The sequence below is a fragment of the Oncorhynchus gorbuscha genome, linkage group LG17 (assembly GCF_021184085.1).
Source record: "Oncorhynchus gorbuscha isolate QuinsamMale2020 ecotype Even-year linkage group LG17, OgorEven_v1.0, whole genome shotgun sequence".
Taxonomy (NCBI): Eukaryota; Metazoa; Chordata; class Actinopteri; order Salmoniformes; family Salmonidae; genus Oncorhynchus; species Oncorhynchus gorbuscha.
In genome coordinates, this window is record NC_060189.1 from 1,262,649 (window position 1) to 1,281,355 (window position 18,707).

At 41.6% G+C, this 18,707-nt stretch overlaps 1 protein-coding gene across 1 annotated transcript in view; it reads left to right on the top strand.

Moving 5' to 3' along the window:
• Positions 1-18,707, top strand: part of LOC124002268 (protein numb homolog) — a 21,537-nt gene extending 2,830 nt beyond the window's left edge. Inside the window, 7 exon segments of the mRNA XM_046309643.1 lie at positions 1,123-1,263; positions 4,235-4,436; positions 4,592-4,882; positions 7,240-7,398; positions 15,223-15,377; positions 15,760-16,099; positions 16,102-18,707. Of these exon segments, the coding sequence (XP_046165599.1) occupies positions 1,123-1,263; positions 4,235-4,436; positions 4,592-4,882; positions 7,240-7,398; positions 15,223-15,377; positions 15,760-16,099; positions 16,102-16,331 (1,518 nt within the window). The 3' untranslated portion in view covers positions 16,332-18,707.

Sequence of the window (18,707 nt, forward strand, 5' to 3'; positions counted from 1 at the left end):
CTCAGCCAGAGGAATGCTAAACCTCAGCCAGAGGAAATGCTAAACCTCAGCCAGAGGAAATGCTAAACCTCAGCCAGAGGAAATGCTAAACCTCAGCCAGAGGAATGCTAAACCTCAGCCAGAGGAATGCTAAACCTCAGCCAGAGGAAATGCTAAACCTCAGCCAGAGGAATGCTCAACCTCAGCCAGAGGAATGCTAAACCTTTTTAATGAACTGGTTAATGTTTTGGTCTCGGGACAGTTTTGTCAAACAATGGTTCCTCTTGTATAGCCTGGTTACAGTACACCTGGTATCGAGACTCTTTCATGGAACATTAATGGACTGACTGGTCCGTATTAAACGGAGGCTCCTGCTGCCCCCTACAGAAGGCTTTATTACATGGAGACGAAACAGCATAATCTCTCGTGGACAAGACTCCCTACCAAATTACCAAGATATTATGTTCTGGGTTAACCCGAGATTGTCTGTCCTAAACATGAGGCGTGGATTTACATGCCATATTTGTAAGATCACACATTTTGTTTCAATTTAAGGACTATAGATGCAGGGAAACTCTTCTCTGTTAGACATGGAATGTCATGGAATGTTTCATGTGTCTAAGAGTTGGAAACTCTGTGTAGGGAAGTGCTTAAAGTAATGTTGTAATATTGACAGTCGGGGATAATGTCTCTCCCATGTAGGACATCGTCGTAAAGATAACATTGTGATAATGCTGTAATGATAATGGTGTAATGTGATAATGATGTGATGATAATGTCTCTCTGTAGGCCATCGCCGTAAAGATAACATTGTGATAATGTTGTAATGTTGTTTCTCCTCTGTAAGACACTAAAGCAATACTAAAGTAACAGGCAGTTTAATGTGATCATGCTGTAATGATAATGGTGTGGTGTGATAATGTTGTAATTGTAATTTTGTGGTGTGATAATGATGTAATGATAATGACCAACGTGATACGATTGTGGTGATAACGCTGTAATGATAATGGTGTACTGTGATAATGTTGTGAGGTGATAATGTTGCCATGATAGTGGTGCAACACGATAATGGTGCAATATGATAATGGTGTAATGATAATGGTGTAATGTTAATGGTGTAATGATAATGACTCTCCTCTGTAGGACCTGATCCTAGACCAGACAATAGAGAAAGTATCGTTCTGTGCTCCGGACAGGAACTTTGAGAGAGCGTTCTCCTACATCTGTAGAGATGGAACGACGAGACGCTGGATCTGCCACTGCTTCATGGCTATCAAGGACTCGGTAAGACCCTAACCTGTTACTCTAACCTGTTAACCTCACCCCTAAACCAGACCCTAACCTGTTACCCTAACCACTAAACCAGACCCTAACCTGTTACCCTCACCCCTAAACCAGGCCCTAACCTGTTACCCTAACCCCTAAACCAGACCCTAACCTGTTACTCTAACCCCTAAACCAGACCCTAACCTGTTACCCTCACCCCTAACCTGTTACCCTAACCCCAAAACCAGGCCCTAACCTGTTACCCTAACCTGTTACCCTAACCCCTAAACCAGACCCTAACCTGTTACCCTCACCCCTAAACCAGACCCTAACCTGTTACCCTCACCCCTAAACCAGACCCTAACCTGTTACCCTCACCCCTAAACCAGACCCTAACCTGTTACCCTCACCCCTAAACCAGGCCCTAACCTGTTACCCTAGCCTGTTAGCCTCACCCCTAAACCAGACCCTAACCTGTTACCCTCACCCCTAAACCAGGCCCTAACCTGTTACCCTCACCCCTAAACCAGACCCTAACATGTTACCCTCACCCCTAAACCAGGCCCTAACCTGTTACCCTAGCCTGTTAGCCTCACCCCTAAACCAGACCCTAACCTGTTACCCTCACCCCTAAACCAGGCCCTAACCTGTTACCCTCACCCCTAAACCAGGCCCTAACCTGTTACCCTAACCTGTTAGCCTCACCCCTAAACCAGACCCTAACCTGTTACCCTCACCCCTAAACCAGGCCCTAACCTGTTACCCTCACCCCTAAACCAGACCCTAACCTGTTACCCTAACCTGTTATCCTCACCCCTAAACCAGGCCCTAACCTGTTACCCTAACCTGTTACCCTCACCCCTAAACCAGACCCTAACATGTTACCCTCACCCCTAAACCAGACCCTAACCTGTTACCCTAACCCCTAAACTAGACCCTAACCTGTTACCCTCACCCCTAAACCAGGCCCTAACCTGTTATCCTAACCTGTTACCCTCACCCCTAAACCAGGCCCTAACCTGTTACCCTCACCCCTAAACCAGACCCTAACCTGTTACCCTCACCCCTAAACCAGACCCTAACCTGTTACCCTCACCCCTAAACCAGACCCTAACCTGTTATCCTCACCCCTAAACCAGACCCTAACCTGTTACCCTCACCCCTAAACCAGACCCTAACCTGTTACCCTAACCCCTAAACCAGACCCTAACCTGTTACCCTCACCCCTAAACCAGACCCTAACCTGTTACCCTCACCCCTAAACCAGACCCTAACCTGTTACCCTCACCCCTAAACCAGACCCTAACCTGTTACCCTAACCCCTAAACCAGACCCTAACCTGTTACCCTAAGACCTTAAGCTAGTCTCACTAGTGAAATGACAAGGAAGACCTTAAGCTAGTCTCACTAGTGAAATGATAAAAGCCTCAGCATTGGCAGGTGGTGCTGTACATCATGAACTAACATCACGCAAGGAGAGTCTCCTGTTGCAACAAGGCAAACATCTTCTTATGCCTCATGTCATGACTGAAGTGTTGAAAATCCCGAAATGTTTGCATCGTCAACTTACACACAGCTCTGACACACACACTGACCCCACCAGACATGCCACCAGGGGTCTTTTCAGTCCCCAAATCCAGAACATATTCAAGAAAGAGTACAGTATTATAGAGAGCCCTTATTGCATGGAACTCCGTTCCATCTCACATTGCTCAAATTAACAGCAAACCTGGGTTTTTTTTAAACGGAGAAAGCAACACTTCAAGGCACAACACCTCTCCCCTATTGGACCTAGATAGTTTGTGTGTATGTATTGATATGTATTGATGTGTATTGATGTGTATTGATGTGTATTGATATGTATTGATGTGTATTGATATGTATTGATGTGTATTGATGTGTATTGATATGTATTAATATGTATTGATGTGTATTGATGTGTAAGGATATGTATTGATGTGTATTGATGTGTATTGATGTGTATTGATATGTATTGATGTGTATTGATGTGTATTGATGTGTAGCCTACGTGATGTTTTTAAATGTCCGTCGTATTGTCCTGTCTTGTGTTCTGAGTTTCATGTTTTGTGTTTTGTGTTTCATGTTTTGTGTTCTGTGTTCTGTTTCATGTTTTGTGTTGACCCCAGGAAGAGTAGCTGCTGCTTTCACAACAGATACTATTACTGAAGTGTTGTCTCAGGGAGAATTGCTGTTATTAAGGTGTTATTAAGGTGTTATTAAGGTGTTATTAAGGTGTTATTAAGGTGTTATTAAGTTGTTGGTAAGGTGTTGGTAAGGTGTTGGTAAGGTGTTATTAAGGTGTTATTAAGTTGTTGGTAAGGTGTTGGTAAGGTGTTATTAAGGTGGTAAGGTGTTGTAAGGTGGTAATGTGTTGTGTGGTAATGTGTTATGTGGTAATGTGTTGTGTGGTAATGTGTTATGTGGTAATGTGTTGTGTGGTAATGTGTTATGTGGTAATGTGTTATGGTGTTATGTGGTAATGTGTTGTGTGGTAATGTGTTATGGTGTTATGTGGTAATGTGTTATGTGGTAATGTGTTGTGTGGTAATGTGTTGTGTGGTAATGTGTTATGTGGTAATGTGTTGTGTGGTAATGTGTTATGTGGTAATGTGTTATGTGGTAATGTGTTATGTGTTGTGTGGTAATGTGTTGTGTGTTATGTGGTAATGTGTTGTGTGGTAATGTGTTGTGTGGTAATGTGTTGTGTGGTAATGTGTTGTGTGGTAATGTGTTGTGTGGTAATGTGTTGTGTGTTGTGTGTTGTGTGGTAATGTGTTGTGTGGTAATGTGTTGTGTGGTAATGTGTTGTGTGGTAATGTGTTGTGTGTTGTGTGGTAATGTGTTATGTGGTAATGTGTTATGTGGTAATGTGTTATGGTGTTAATGTGGTAATGTGTTAATGTGTTGTGTGGTAATGTGTTGTGTGGTAATGTGTTGTGTGGTAATGTGTTGTGTGTTATTGTGTAAAGGGAGAGCGTCTGAGCCACTCGGTGGGCTGTGCCTTCGCTGCCTGTCTGGAGAGGAAACAGAAGAGAGAGAAGGAGTGTGGTGTCACAGCAACCTTCGACTCCAACAGAACCACCTTCACCAGGGAGGGCTCGTTCCGAGTTACCACGGCGACGGAAGCCGCGGAGCGAGAGGAGGTCATGAGGCAGTTACAGGACAAGAAAGGTGTGTGTGTGTGTGTGTGTGTGTGTGTGTGTGTGTGTGTGTGTGTGTGTGTGTGTGTGTGTGTGTGTGTGTGTGTGTGTGTGTGTGTGTGTGTGACCCGTTCTTTACATGATGTATCTGTCTGGTGGTCTGTCATCCCCTGATGTGTCCTACAGCGGAGGGCGATGTCAGGCCCCCCATCCCTCTCTCCTCAGGCCCCAGTGAGGGTGTGGTGAACCAGGCTGTGGCCCCTCTACCAGGGCCACCGTCCCCCTCCTCCTCCCCTCCCCTGGGCCCCCAGGTTATCCCCCGCAGACACGCCCCAGTGGAGGTCCTGGCCAGACAGGGTTCCTTCAGAGGGTTCCCTGCCCTCAACAACAACTCCTCTCCCTTCAAACGGCAGCTGTCTCTCAGGATGAACGATCTGCCCCCTACCATGCAGTCTGACCTCACCTTGAAGAACACAGGTCAGTCTGTAGCTAGTCTGACCTCACCATGACCAACACAGGTCAGTCTGTAGCTAGTCTGACCTCACCATGAACAACACAGGTCAGTCTGTAGCTAGTCTGACCTCACCATGAACAACACAGGTCAGTCTGTAGCTAGTCTGACCTCACCATGAAGAACACAGGTCAGTCTGTAGCTAGTCTGACCTCACCATGAAGAACACAGGTCAGTCTGTAGCTAGTCTGACCTCACCATGAACAACACAGGTCAGTCTGTAGCTAGTCTGACCTCAACCTGAAGAACACAGGTCAGTCTGTAGCTAGTCTGACCTCACCATGAACAACACAGGTCAGTCTGTAGCTAGTCTGACCTCACCATGAAGAACACAGGTCAGTCTGTAGCTAGTCTGACCTCACCATGAAAAACAGGTCAGTCTGTAGCTAGTCTGACCTCACCATGAAGAACACAGGTCAGTCTGTAGCTAGTCTGACCTCACCATGAAGAACACAGGTCAGTCTGTAGCTAGTCTGACCTCACCATGAAGAACACAGGTCAGTCTGTAGCTAGTCTGACCTCACCATGAAGAACACAGGTCAGTCTGTAGCTAGTCTGACCTCACCATGAAGAACACAGGTCAGTCTGTAGCTAGTCTGACCTCACCATGAAGAACACAGGTCAGTCTGTAGCTAGTCTGACCTCCCCATGAACTCTTGTCTCATTCACCTACAATAGATCAGTACATCACTTTGTAACCATGTATGAAACAATATTAGGCATCAGTGGCTTGCTATGTGAGGTTTGGTTTTCAGAATATTTTTGTCCATAATGATTCTGTCCACTACAACAGTATTGTCCATAATGATTCTGTCCACTACAATACAACAGTATTGTCCATAATGATTCTGTCCACTACAACAGTATTGTCCATAATGATTCTGTCCACTACAACAGTATTGTCCATAATGATTCTGTCCACTACAATACAACAGTATTGTCCATAATGATTCTGTCCACTACAACAGTATTGTCCATAATGATTCTGTCCAACACAATACAACAGTATTGTCCATAATGATTCTGTCCAATACAATACAACAGTATTGTCCATAATGATTCTGTCCACTACAACAGTATTGTCCATAATGATTCTGTCCACTACAATACAACAGTATTGTCCATAATGATTCTGTCCACTACAACAGTATTGTCCATAATGATTCTGTCCAACACAATACAACAGTATTGTCCATAATGATTCTGTCCACTACAATACAACAGTATTGTCCATAATGATTCTGTCCACTACAACAGTATTGTCCATAATGATTCTGTCCACTACAATACAACAGTATTGTCCATAATGATTCTGTCCAACACAATACAACAGTATTGTCCATAATGATTCTGTCCAACAAAATACAACAGTATTGTCCATAATGATTCTGTCCACTACAATACAACAGTATTGTCCATAATGATTCTGTCCAACAAAATACAACAGTATTGTCCATAATGATTCTGTCCACTACAATACAACAGTATTGTCCATAATGATTCTGTCCACTACAACAGTATTGTCCATAATGATTCTGTCCACTACAATACAACAGTATTGTCCATAATGATTCTGTCCACTACAACAGTATTGTCCATAATGATTCTGTCCAATACAACAGTATTGTCCATAATGATTCTGTCCAACACAATACAACAGTATTGTCCATAATGATTCTGTCCAACACAATACAACAGTATTGTCCATAATGATTCTGTCCAACACAATACAACAGTATTGTCCATAATGATTCTGTCCAACACAATACAACAGTATTGTCCATAATGATTCTGTCCAACACAATACAACAGTATTGTCCATAATGATTCTGTCCACTACAATACAACAGTATTGTCCATAATGATTCTGTCCACTACAATACAACAGTATTGTCCATAATGATTCTGTCCAACACAATACAACAGTATTGTCCATAATGATTCTGTCCACTACAATACAACAGTATTGTCCATAATGATTCTGTCCAACACAATACAACAGTATTGTCCATAATGATTCTGTCCACTACAATACAACAGTATTGTCCATAATGATTCTGTCCACTACAACAGTATTGTCCATAATGATTCTGTCCACTACAACAGTATTGTCCATAATGATTCTGTCCACTACAACAGTATTGTCCATAATGATTCTGTCCACTACAGCAGTATTGTCCATAATGATTCTGTCCACTACAATACAACAGAACTGTGTCTTCTGCTCCGTCCTCAGCGCCCCCAGACAGCACACATCATAAACAGTGTTTTTTTGTGAGGGTACCTCATGGCTGAATGTCTGAAAAATGTCCCATTCCTCCAGTCCCAGAGGTGGAGGGAGAGGGCGACAGCATCAGCTCGTTGTGTACCCAGATCGCCTCAGCCTTCAGTGGGCCTCCTGAAGACCCCTTCTCCCAGGCCCCCATGCCCCGACCAACCTCCACCCCACAGTCACCTGTAGCGCCCCCGGGGGCTCAGCCAGGTAACTACACTCCACTGCAACACAAACCATGACAGCCGACACACACAATAACACAAGTTCACATTCATTTGTCCAGGCCTCGTCTCCCTGCATTTTGAATAACACCTTATGAAGTGCTAATGATACTTCAGATGGTCATATCTTTCATATTCAATCATCTATTATTACCATGTCTATATACCACATGGTGTCTGTATGTATCCTCTAATATTACCACATGGTGTCTGTATGTATCATCTAATATTACCATGTCTATATACCACATGGTGTCTGTATGTATCATCTACTATTACCATGTCTATATACCACATGGTGTCTGTATGTATCCTCTAATATTACCACATGGTGTCTGTATGTATCATCTAATATTACCATGTCTATATACCACATGGTGTCTGTATGTATCATCTACTATTACCATGTCTATATACCACATGGTGTCTGTATGTATCATCTACTATTACCATGTCTATATACCACATGGTGTCTGTATGTATCATCTACTATTACCACATGGTGTCTGTATGTATCATCTACTATTACCACATGGTGTCTGTATGTATCATCTAATATTACCACATGGTGTCTGTATGTATCATCTAATATTACCACATGGTGTCTGTATGTATCATCTAATATTACCATGTCTATATACCACATGGTGTCTGTATGTATCCTCTAATATTACCACATGGTGTCTGTATGTATCATCTAATATTACCATGTCTATATACCACAGGTGTCTGTATGTATCATCTACTATTACCATGTCTATATACCACATGGTGTCTGTATGTATCATCTACTATTACCATGTCTATATACCACATGGTGTCTGTATGTATCATCTACTATTACCTTGTCTATATACCACATGGTGTCTGTATGTATCATCTACTATTACCATGTCTATATACCACATGGTGTCTGTATGTATCATCTACTATTACCATGTCTATAGACCACATGGTGTCTGTATGTATCATCTACTATTACCATGTCTATATACCACATGGTGTCTGTATGTATCATCTACTATTACCACATGGTGTCTGTATGTATCATCTACTATTACCACATGGTGTCTGTATGTATCCTCTAATATTACCACATGGTGTCTGTATGTATCATCTAATATTACCATGTCTATATACCACATGGTGTCTGTATGTATCATCTACTATTACCATGTCTATATACCACATGGTGTCTGTATGTATCATCTACTATTACCATGTCTATATACCACATGGTGTCTGTATGTATCATCTACTATTACCACATGGTGTCTGTATGTATCATCTACTATTACCACATGGTGTCTGTATGTATCATCTAATATTACCACATGGTGTCTGTATGTATCATCTAATATTACCACATGGTGTCTGTATGTATCATCTAATATTACCATGTCTATATACCACATGGTGTCTGTATGTATCATCTACTATTACCATGTCTATATACCACATGGTGTCTGTATGTATCCTCTAATATTACCACATGGTGTCTGTATGTATCATCTAATATTACCATGTCTATATACCACATGGTGTCTGTATGTATCATCTACTATTACCATGTCTATATACCACATGGTGTCTGTATGTATCATCTACTATTACCATGTCTATATACCACATGGTGTCTGTATGTATCATCTACTATTACCACATGGTGTCTGTATGTATCATCTACTATTACCACATGGTGTCTGTATGTATCATCTAATATTACCACATGGTGTCTGTATGTATCATCTAATATTACCACATGGTGTCTGTATGTATCATCTAATATTACCATGTCTATATACCACATGGTGTCTGTATGTATCCTCTAATATTACCACATGGTGTCTGTATGTATCATCTAATATTACCATGTCTATATACCACATGGTGTCTGTATGTATCATCTACTATTACCATGTCTATATACCACATGGTGTCTGTATGTATCATCTACTATTACCATGTCTATATACCACATGGTGTCTGTATGTATCATCTACTATTACCTTGTCTATATACCACATGGTGTCTGTATGTATCATCTACTATTACCATGTCTATATACCACATGGTGTCTGTATGTATCATCTACTATTACCATGTCTATAGACCACATGGTGTCTGTATGTATCATCTACTATTACCATGTCTATATACCACATGGTGTCTGTATGTATCATCTACTATTACCACATGGTGTCTGTATGTATCATCTACTATTACCACATGGTGTCTGTATGTATCCTCTAATATTACCACATGGTGTCTGTATGTATCATCTAATATTACCATGTCTATATACCACATGGTGTCTGTATGTATCATCTACTATTACCATGTCTATATACCACATGGTGTCTGTATGTATCATCTACTATTACCATGTCTATATACCACATGGTGTCTGTATGTATCATCTACTATTACCACATGGTGTCTGTATGTATCATCTACTATTACCACATGGTGTCTGTATGTATCATCTAATATTACCACATGGTGTCTGTATGTATCATCTAATATTACCACATGGTGTCTGTATGTATCATCTAATATTACCATGTCTATATACCACATGGTGTCTGTATGTATCATCTACTATTACCATGTCTATATACCACATGGTGTCTGTATGTATCCTCTAATATTACCACATGGTGTCTGTATGTATCATCTAATATTACCATGTCTATATACCACATGGTGTCTGTATGTATCATCTACTATTACCATGTCTATATACCACATGGTGTCTGTATGTATCATCTACTATTACCATGTCTATATACCACATGGTGTCTGTATGTATCATCTACTATTACCACATGGTGTCTGTATGTATCATCTACTATTACCACATGGTGTCTGTATGTATCATCTAATATTACCACATGGTGTCTGTATGTATCATCTAATATTACCACATGGTGTCTGTATGTATCATCTAATATTACCATGTCTATATACCACATGGTGTCTGTATGTATCCTCTAATATTACCACATGGTGTCTGTATGTATCATCTAATATTACCATGTCTATATACCACATGGTGTCTGTATGTATCATCTACTATTACCATGTCTATATACCACATGGTGTCTGTATGTATCATCTACTATTACCATGTCTATATACCACATGGTGTCTGTATGTATCATCTACTATTACCTTGTCTATATACCACATGGTGTCTGTATGTATCATCTACTATTACCATGTCTATATACCACATGGTGTCTGTATGTATCATCTACTATTACCATGTCTATAGACCACATGGTGTCTGTATGTATCATCTACTATTACCATGTCTATATACCACATGGTGTCTGTATGTATCATCTACTATTACCACATGGTGTCTGTATGTATCATCTACTATTACCACATGGTGTCTGTATGTATCCTCTAATATTACCACATGGTGTCTGTATGTATCATCTAATATTACCATGTCTATATACCACATGGTGTCTGTATGTATCATCTACTATTACCATGTCTATATACCACATGGTGTCTGTATGTATCATCTACTATTACCATGTCTATATACCACATGGTGTCTGTATGTATCATCTACTATTACCACATGGTGTCTGTATGTATCATCTACTATTACCACATGGTGTCTGTATGTATCATCTAATATTACCACATGGTGTCTGTATGTATCATCTAATATTACCACATGGTGTCTGTATGTATCATCTAATATTACCATGTCTATATACCACATGGTGTCTGTATGTATCCTCTAATATTACCACATGGTGTCTGTATGTATCATCTAATATTACCATGTCTATATACCACATGGTGTCTGTATGTATCATCTACTATTACCATGTCTATATACCACATGGTGTCTGTATGTATCATCTACTATTACCATGTCTATATACCACATGGTGTCTGTATGTATCATCTACTATTACCTTGTCTATATACCACATGGTGTCTGTATGTATCCTCTAATATTACCACATGGTGTCTGTATGTATCATCTACTATTACCATGTCTATATACCACATGGTGTCTGTATGTATCATCTACTATTACCATGTCTATAGACCACATGGTGTCTGTATGTATCATCTACTATTACCATGTCTATATACCACATGGTGTCTGTATGTATCATCTACTATTACCACATGGTGTCTGTATGTATCATCTACTATTACCACATGGTGTCTGTATGTATCATCTAATATTACCACATGGTGTCTGTATGTATCATCTAATATTACCACATGGTGTCTGTATGTATCATCTAATATTACCATGTCTATATACCACATGGTGTCTGTATGTATCATCTAATATTACCACATGGTGTCTGTATGTATCATCTACTATTACCACATGGTGTCTGTATGTATCATCTAATATTACCACATGGTGTCTGTATGTATCATCTAATATTACCATGTCTATATACCACATGGTGTCTGTATGTATCATCTACTATTACCATGTCTATATACCACATGGTGTCTGTATGTATCATCTACTATTACCATGTCTATATACCACATGGTGTCTGTATGTATCATCTACTATTACCACATGGTGTCTGTATGTATCATCTACTATTACCATGTCTATATACCACATGGTGTCTGTATGTATCATCTAATATTACCATGTCTATATACCACATGGTGTCTGTATGTATCATCTACTATTACCATGTCTATATACCACATGGTGTCTGTATGTATCATCTAATATTACCACATGGTGTCTGTATGTATCATCTACTATTACCATGTCTATATACCACATGGTGTCTGTATGTATCATCTACTATTACCATGTCTATATACCACATGGTGTCTGTATGTATCATCTACTATTACCATGTCTATATACCACATGGTGTCTGTATGTATCATCTACTATTACCATGTCTATATACCACATGGTGTCTGTATGTATCATCTACTATTACCATGTCTATATACCACATGGTGTCTGTATGTATCATCTACTATTACCACATGGTGTCTGTATGTATCATCTAATATTACCACATGGGGTCTGTATGTATCATCTAATATTACCACATGGTGTCTGTATGTATCATCTAATATTACCACATGGTGTCTGTATGTATCATCTAATATTACCATGTCTATATACCACATGGTGTCTGTATGTATCATCTACTATTACCATGTCTATATACCACATGGTGTCTGTATGTATCATCTACTATTACCACATGGTGTCTGTATGTATCATCTAATATTACCACATGGGGTCTGTATGTATCATCTAATATTACCACATGGTGTCTGTATGTATCATCTAATATTACCACATGGTGTCTGTATGTATCATCTAATATTACCATGTCTATATACCACATGGTGTCTGTATGTATCATCTACTATTACCATGTCTATATACCACATGGTGTCTGTATGTATCATCTAATATTACCACATGGTGTCTGTATGTATCATCTAATATTACCATGTCTATATACCACATGGTGTCTGTATGTATCATCTAATATTACCACATGGTGTCTGTATGTATCATCTACTATTACCATGTCTATATACCACATGGTGTCTGTATGTATCATCTAATATTACCACATGGTGTCTGTATGTATCATCTAATATTACCATGTCTATATACCACATGGTGTCTGTATGTATCATCTACTATTACCACATGGTGTCTGTATGTATCATCTAATATTACCACATGGTGTCTGTATGTATCATCTAATATTACCATGTCTATATACCACATGGTGTCTGTATGTATCATCTACTATTACCACATGGTGTCTGTATGTATCATCTAATATTACCACATGGTGTCTGTATGTATCATCTACTATTACCATGTCTATATACCACATGGTGTCTGTATGTATCATCTACTATTACCACATGGTGTCTGTATGTATCATCTAATATTACCATGTCTATATACCACATGGTGTCTGTATGTATCATCTACTATTACCACATGGTGTCTGTATGTATCATCTAATATTACCACATGGTGTCTGTATGTATCATCTACTATTACCACATGGTGTCTGTATGTATCATCTAATATTACCACATGGTGTCTGTATGTATCATCTAATATTACCACATGGTGTCTGTATGTATCATCTAATATTACCATGTCTATATACCACATGGTGTCTGTATGTATCATCTAATATTACCATGTCTATATACCACATGGTGTCTGTATGTATCATCTACTATTACCACATGGTGTCTGTATGTATCATCTAATATTACCACATGGTGTCTGTATGTATCATCTAATATTACCACATGGTGTCTGTATGTATCATCTAATATTACCACATGGTGTCTGTATGTATCATCTACTATTACCACATGGTGTCTGTATGTATCATCTACTATTACCACATGGTGTCTGTATGTATCATCTAATATTACCACATGGTGTCTGTATGTATCATCTAATATTACCACATGGTGTCTGTATGTATCATCTAATATTACCACATGGTGTCTGTATGTATCATCTAATATTACCATGTCTATATACCACATGGTGTCTGTATGTATCATCTACTATTACCATGTCTATATACCACATGGTGTCTGTATGTATCATCTACTATTACCACATGGTGTCTGTATGTATCATCTAATATTACCACATGGTGTCTGTATGTATCATCTAATATTACCATGTCTATATACCACATGGTGTCTGTATGTATCATCTACTATTACCATGTCTATATACCACATGGTGTCTGTATGTATCATCTAATATTACCACATGGTGTCTGTATGTATCATCTACTATTACCATGTCTATATACCACATGGTGTCTGTATGTATCATCTACTATTACCACATGGTGTCTGTATGTATCATCTAATATTACCATGTCTATATACCACATGGTGTCTGTATATATAATCTAATATTACCACATGGTGTCTGTATGTATCATCTAATATTACCACATGGTGTCTGTATGTATCATCTAATATTACCACATGGTGTCTGTATGTATCATCTAATATTACCACATGGTGTCTGTATGTATCATCTAATATTACCACATGGTGTCTGTATGTATCATCTAATATTACCACATGGTGTCTGTATGTTTCATCTAATATTTGTCTAACTCTCCAGCACTGCCGCCTCCACTTCCTGCCCGAGACACTAACCCCTGGGCCAAGACTCCTGGCCACGCAGGGCACCATACCCCCCCGACCTCCACCTCAGCACACCCAGGTAAGGACTAGAGCATAGAAATAGATTTAGGAGCCTCGGGCCCCTTGGTGTTAGGCTACTACTGTGGTTGTTCTGTTTCTCTGGACTGAGACACCAGACCAGAACATGGGCTGGTTCTGTTTCTATGGACTGAGACACCAGACCAGAACACAGACTGGTTCTGTTTCTATGGACTGAGACACCAGACCAGAACACAGACAGGCTGGTTCTGTTTCTATGGACTGAGACACCAGACCAGAACACAGACAGGCTGGTTCTGTTTCTATGGACTGAGAAACCAGACCAGAACACAGACAGGCTGGATTCAACTAAACTGATTCCACAGCAAGTCTGATGCTTAGCAAGTTCGCAACGTCATGATTGTCATCAATCAATCTAATCTATTGATAATGCTCTTTCTACATCATCTGTTGTCGGTGTTATTGTTCAGCTTTAAGATGCTTTCAGGGTCAATTATTAGGATTTACTCCGAAACGTCTAAACATTCCATTATGTTTTCTCTACTAGGAGGTGATTGGACGACACCAGTGATTGTAGCTCCTCCCTCCGCCACATCGTCTCCGTCTCACCACTCCCACCGCCGCACGCCGTCGGAGGCTGACCGTTGGCTCGAGGAGGTCACCAAGTCTGTCCGCGCTCCGCAACTCGGGTCCACACCCCCCTCCCAACCGTTCCTCACCCCCAACCCACCAGCCTTCTCCATCCCCCCAACCCAGGCTTTCATTGTCCCCATGCCTTCCCCCCAGGCCTTCCCTGCTGCCCTACCCCCTAACCAGGCCTTCCCTGCTGCCCTACCCCTAAACAGGCCTTCCCTGCTACCCTACCCCCTAACCAGGCCTTCCCTGCTGCCCTACCCCCTAACCAGGCCTTCCCTGCTGCCCTACCCCCTAACCAGGCCTTCCCTGCTACCCTACCCCTAACCAGGCCTTCCCTGCTACCCTACCCCCTAACCAGGCCTTCCCTGCTACCCTACCCCCTAACCAGGCCTTCCCTGCTACCCTACCCCCTAACCAGGCCTTCCCTGCTACCCTACCCCCTAACCAGGCCTTCCCTGCCACACTAGCCCCTAACCAGCCCTTCTCCACCCCCCCAACCCAGGCAGTTGCCCCTGTGGCCTTCATGTCCTCTCTGCCCCCTGCGATTCCCATGCTGGCCCCTCGCCAACCTGCCTACCACACCCAGGCCACAGCCTCCTACCCCATGTCCAACGGGCTGCCCTATGCCCATCCCAGTGTGCCTGTGATGGGTATCACACCCTCTCAGATGGTGGCCAATGTGTTTGGTTCAGCCACTCAGCCCCAGGCGTACCCCACCCCCAGCCCCAGGCGTACCCCACCCCCCAGTATGGCCCTGATCAGCACACTGTGTGTATCCCCTTCAGCAACCCCCACCAGCAGCCCCTTCCCTTCCAGGCACCCAATGGGAGTGTAGCCTTCAACGGGGGTGGGGCCGACAGCTGGGCCCCTCCCTCCCTGCCCCCTCCGTCCTCCCCGGCCCCTCCCCTTCCCCCGCAACCCCTGGCGACCGCCGATCCCTTCGAGGCCAAGTGGGCCGCCCTGGAGACCCACCCCCGCCAGCGCACCACGCCGTCGCCCACTAACCCCTTCTCCTCCGAGCTGCACAAGACCTTTGAGATCCAACTCTAGAGACTGAGAAGCTGGGAGGAGGAGGAGGAGGTGGACTGGGACTGAGGAGGAGGTGGTGATTATGGGGGATAGGATACTTTTTTAATGAATTTGCAGGTTGGTGAGAGATGGGAGAGGAGCAGACTAGCCTTTCTCTCAGTCTCTACATCCGCCTGGATTGTCTTAGTGGAGGACCTGAGTGGAGGAGATGGGTGGGTGGGTGGAGCTATCAGCAGGGATGATGGATGGAAACAGGGAAGGAGAGATGGAGGTATGGAGGTGCTGCTGCTGCTTACCAGACATTTAATTTGTATTGTGGGTTTAGTTGTGTTGCTTTGGATTACGTGGAAGTGGATATGATGACCCTGTGGAGTGGTGGATCTGAGAACACACAGCCCCGACCCCAACACCCGACCCCAGCCCCGACCCCGACCCCAGCCCCGACCCCAGCCCCAGCCCCGACCCCAACCCCCGACCCCAGCCCCAACACCGACCCCAGCCCCGACCCCAACCCCGACCCGAGCCCTCCCAGCTCTCGAGACACACTCAAACAACTTTACCAGGGGTTCCTACCCCTTCCTCCCTCTCCTGATCCAGCTCACAGCGCCCCCAGGTGGCTGGAGTATGATCTGCTCTCCCGACCACCTGTCGGACAGAAGGACTGCAGCACTGAAAGAGAACTGAGCTTCCAGACCAGAGGTTCTCATCTAAAAACATTTAAAAAATCAGAAAAAGTGAGAGAATGCCAAAATCTTTATTTTTATGCATTAAGGTATATTTTAAAAAATAGCTTTGGAAATCTAACAGAAGAGTTGTAAAGTAATCTCTGCCAAGGGCACAGAGGATAGCTAGCTACAATGAGGGGATGTGCAACCTGTATACAAGAAACTATCATATATTATAAATCTATATCTATTAAGAATATATTAGTGTACACAGCTCACGGCAACTGATTTCTGTGATGACTTGAAGAGAGAATGTGTTGACGGGACGGCTGTTTTATTTTTGTGTTCCGTCTCATTTTGCCGTTCGCTGTTTTCATCCTGTGATTGGATGTTCTTCTCACTGTAAATAGCTCAATCATCATCGCAGAAACAATCGATGTGGATCCAGCGGGCAGCAGTGTGGTCGGCAGTATGGGGTACCCTGGGGGTGTATTCGTTAAGAACCAAACGGGGGAGAGGGACCTACTTGAATTTTCCAATAGAAACTCTTGTTTCCATTTGCGTAACGTTTTGCTACGGTGCGCGACTAATGAATACACCCCCAGGCTGCCTCTGCTACCACTGATCTGCCCTCTCAAGTCTCCTTACTATGATAGTACTAGTCTAGTACTCGATAGTACTAGTAATTAGTACTCATCTAGTACTCGATAGTACTGGTAATTAGTACTCATCTAGTACTCGATAGTACTGGTAATTAGTACTCATCTAGTACTCGATAGTACTGGTAATTAGTACTCATCTAGTACTCGATAGTACTAGTAATTAGTACTCATCTAGTACTCGATAGTACTGGTAATTAGTACTCATCTAGTACTCGATAGTACTGGTGAGTCGTACTCATCTAGTACTCGATAGTACTGGTAATTAGTACTAATCGAGTACTCGATAGTACTGGTAATTAGTACTCATCTAGTACTCGATAGTACTGGTGAGTCGTACTCATCTAGTACTCGATAGTACTAGTAATTAGTACTCATCTAGTACTCGATAGTACTAGTAATTAGTACTCATCTAGTACTCGATAGTACTGGTAATTAGTACTCATCTAGTACTCGATAGTACTGGTGAGTCGTACTCGATAGTACTGGTAATTAGTACTCATCTAGTACTCGATAGTACTAGTAATTAGTACTCATCTAGTACTCGATAGTACTGGTAAATAGTACTCATCTAGTACTCGATATTACTAGTAATTAGTACTCATCTAGTACTCAATTTTACTGGTAATTAGTACTCATCTAGTACTCGATATTACTGGTAATTAGTACTCATCTAGTACTCGATAGTACTGGTAATTAGTACTCATCTAGTACTCGATAGTACTGGTAATTAGTACTCATCTAGTACTCGATAGTACTGGTAATTAGTACTCATCTAGTACTCGATAGTACTGGTAATTAGTACTCATCTAGTACTCGATAGTACTGGTAATTAGTACTCATCTAGTACTCGATAGTACTGGTAATTAGTACTCATCTAGTACTTAATAGTACTATTCGTTAGGACTTAACTACATTTGACTTCCATCTTCATTGTCATTCTTTTATTTTATTGCGGTAATGTTTGTACTGTGTTGTTGTTGTATATTAACACTACGGACAGTGTCATCTCCCAATTTTATTTATCCTTCAATGATATTATTTTTTAAATAAAAATGATTGATTTCCCCATA